At 46.8% G+C, this 2500-nt stretch overlaps 1 protein-coding gene and 1 long non-coding RNA gene across 2 annotated transcripts in view; one reads left to right on the top strand and one right to left on the bottom strand.

Annotated features, from left to right (window-relative positions):
• LOC119583106 overlaps positions 1-170 on the top strand; it is a 4535-nt gene extending 4365 nt beyond the window's left edge. The window contains exon 4 of the long non-coding RNA XR_005229684.1: positions 49-170. This is a non-coding gene — a long non-coding RNA (uncharacterized LOC119583106). The remainder of the gene's footprint in view (positions 1-48) is intronic.
• Positions 171-1906: 1736 nt separating this feature from the next.
• LOC119582514 (metalloreductase STEAP4-like) overlaps positions 1907-2500 on the bottom strand; it is an 8498-nt gene continuing 7904 nt past the window's right edge. Inside the window, exon 12 of the mRNA XM_037930806.1 lies at positions 1907-2154. Coding sequence (XP_037786734.1) covers positions 2023-2154 — 132 coding nt within the window. The 3' untranslated portion in view covers positions 1907-2022. The remainder of the gene's footprint in view (positions 2155-2500) is intronic.

Below are 2500 nucleotides of genomic sequence, written 5' to 3'. Positions count from 1 at the left end.
GCAATTCCAAAGCGTAAAGTCCTATCCATAGTTTTTCCGTTTCCGCAGCCGAGTGCGCGACGGGTCCCATGTTCGTCCTCGGTGCCCTGCGACGCCCGGAGTTCGACCTCATCCTCAGCCGCGCCGGAGGAGAGCCAAGACGTGCGAGAGGGAGGGAGGCCGTCCCCGGCCTGAGCTCAGAGGTCGGGCCGCGAGGCCGATCTTGGCGTCCACGGGCGGCGTCCGAGCTTGAGGCATGGGGCGTGCTGGACGAGGACGACGATCTGGCGTTCCAAGGGGGCTCGTCCTGGAAGGCGGGGGGGGCGGGGACGAGGACGACGACTCCCGCTGGTCCAGGGGCTCGAGGGCCAGAGGAGGGGCGCCGCTCGAGAAGAACGTGTGGTTCCCGGCGGGCGACGCCTCCCCACCAGAGGAGCTGCCGCGCCTCGTTCCGCGCCCCTACTGGAGGAACAAGCCGCCCACGCCCAGGGTCCACTTCCCGGGCAAGCCTTAGAGCCTGGACTTCCACTGGCCAATAAAGTTAGAAAATATCTCTTCTCGGAATTCCTGATCCTTTTGCTTATATTCATTTCCAAATGAGAAGAAAGAAACCTTACGCTGAACAGGGGTTTTCGTGCTTTAAATGAATCTCTTTGTCAGATCTCTCTCTCTCTCTCCCTCTCTCTCTCTCTCTCTCTCTTCTCTCTCTCTCTCTTGTCTCTCTCTATCTCTCTCTCGCTACTCTCTCTCTCTCTCTCTCTCTTCTCTCTCTCTCTCTCCTCTACCTCTCTACTATCTCTCTCATCTCTATCTCCTCCCTTCTCTCTCTCTCTCTCTCCTCTCTCTCTCTCTCTCTTCCTTTCTCTCTCTCCTCTCCCTCTCTCTCTCTCTTTTTTTCTCTCTCTCTCTCTCTCTCTCTCTCTTTTCTTCTCTCTCTCTTCTCTCTCTCTCTTCTTCTCTCTCTTTCTTTCTCTCCCCTCTCTCTCTCTTTCTCTCTCTCTCTCTCTCTTTTTTTCTCTCTCTCTCTCTCTCTCCTCTCTCTCTCTCTGTCTATCTATCTATCTATCCGTCTATTTATCCCCTAATCTATTTATCTATCTATCCATCCATGAGAATGGCTGATTTTGCAATGCAAAAAATATAACAAACCTTACATTGCCTGCATTACGAAACTACTCATCTTCACCCCGAGAGAAAGGAATGAAGGAAGGAAGGCGAAAAGAAAAATTATAAAGGCAGGGAAAGGCACACAACAAGGTGCATAAGAAGCTAACACAGGAAATCAAAGAATTTGACACGGAAGCAGAACAGACAAAGGGTTAAGTCAAGAAAGGATGTGCAGCAGAACAGGGTGATAAAATAGTGATGAACAGATGGATAGGTGGATATGTAGATATACAGATAGATAGATACACATATGCAAATAAATAGATGGACAGATAGATAGAGATAGTGGTCAGAGAGAGAGAGAGAGAGAGAGAGAGAGAGAGAGAGAGAGAGAGAGAGAGAGAGAGAGAGAGAGAGAGCGAGAGAGAGAGAGAGAGAGAGAGAGAGAGAAAAGAGAGAGCGAGAGCAAAGCCAATGGAACCCAATTTGATGATCTTAAATATTTTGTTTACTCACAGATACATAATCCTTTTTAGTTGTAATGGTCCTTTATTATAAAGTTAGAGAAGAAACGGGAAAATATAATGTAAACAACCAGCATGGCGTACAGGTTTATTTTTATTTCCATTACAGAGAGAGAGAAAACAAAACAAAAAAGATATAATAATGATAATAATAATGATAATAATAATAATAACAATAGTAATAATGGTGATAATAATAATGACAATGATAACAATAATAGTAATAGCAATAATAATAATGATAATAACAATAATATTAATAATAATAAAATAATAATGATAATAATGATAATAATAATAATGATAACAATAATAATGATAATGGTAATAATAATAATGAAAATGATAACAATAACAAAGAAAACGTCAAAAGGCAAAAGAAACGCCCTTCCATCCCCTTCTCGGTGGTCGGTCACACACCGCTGAGGCCGCTGAGAGACACTCGCTCGTACCCTTGGCGAATCTTAGTGAGGGAGCGGTCTACGCAAGGTGTCAGGAGGGGTAGTTTGAGGGCCAGTGTCAGCAGAGGGAGCACGATGCACAGCTGGAGGAGGGGAGAGAGAGAGGGATAGAGGATGGTATAGGGTAGGTTCGGTTGTGTGTTGGGCGAGGATTGCGTGCTGTGTTGGGTGAGGCATGCGTGCTGTGTTGGGTGAGGCATGCGTGCTGTGTTGGGTGAGGCATGCGTGCTGTGTTGGGTGAGGAATGCGTGCTGTGTTGGGTGAGGAATGCGTGCTGTGTTGGGTGAGGAATGCGTGCTGTGTTGGGTGAGGAATGCGTGCTGTGTTGGGTGAGGCATGCTTGCTGTGTTGGGTGAGGCATGAGTGCTATGTAAAAAATATACCTCGATAAAAGCTCTACTGAACAGGACCACCTCCCATCTTGCCATC

This window comes from Penaeus monodon, chromosome 16, assembly GCF_015228065.2.
Source record: "Penaeus monodon isolate SGIC_2016 chromosome 16, NSTDA_Pmon_1, whole genome shotgun sequence".
Classification (NCBI taxonomy): Eukaryota; Metazoa; Arthropoda; class Malacostraca; order Decapoda; family Penaeidae; genus Penaeus; species Penaeus monodon.
Note: the sequence above shows the minus strand (reverse complement) of the source record. Positions and strands in the feature narration are given on the sequence as shown.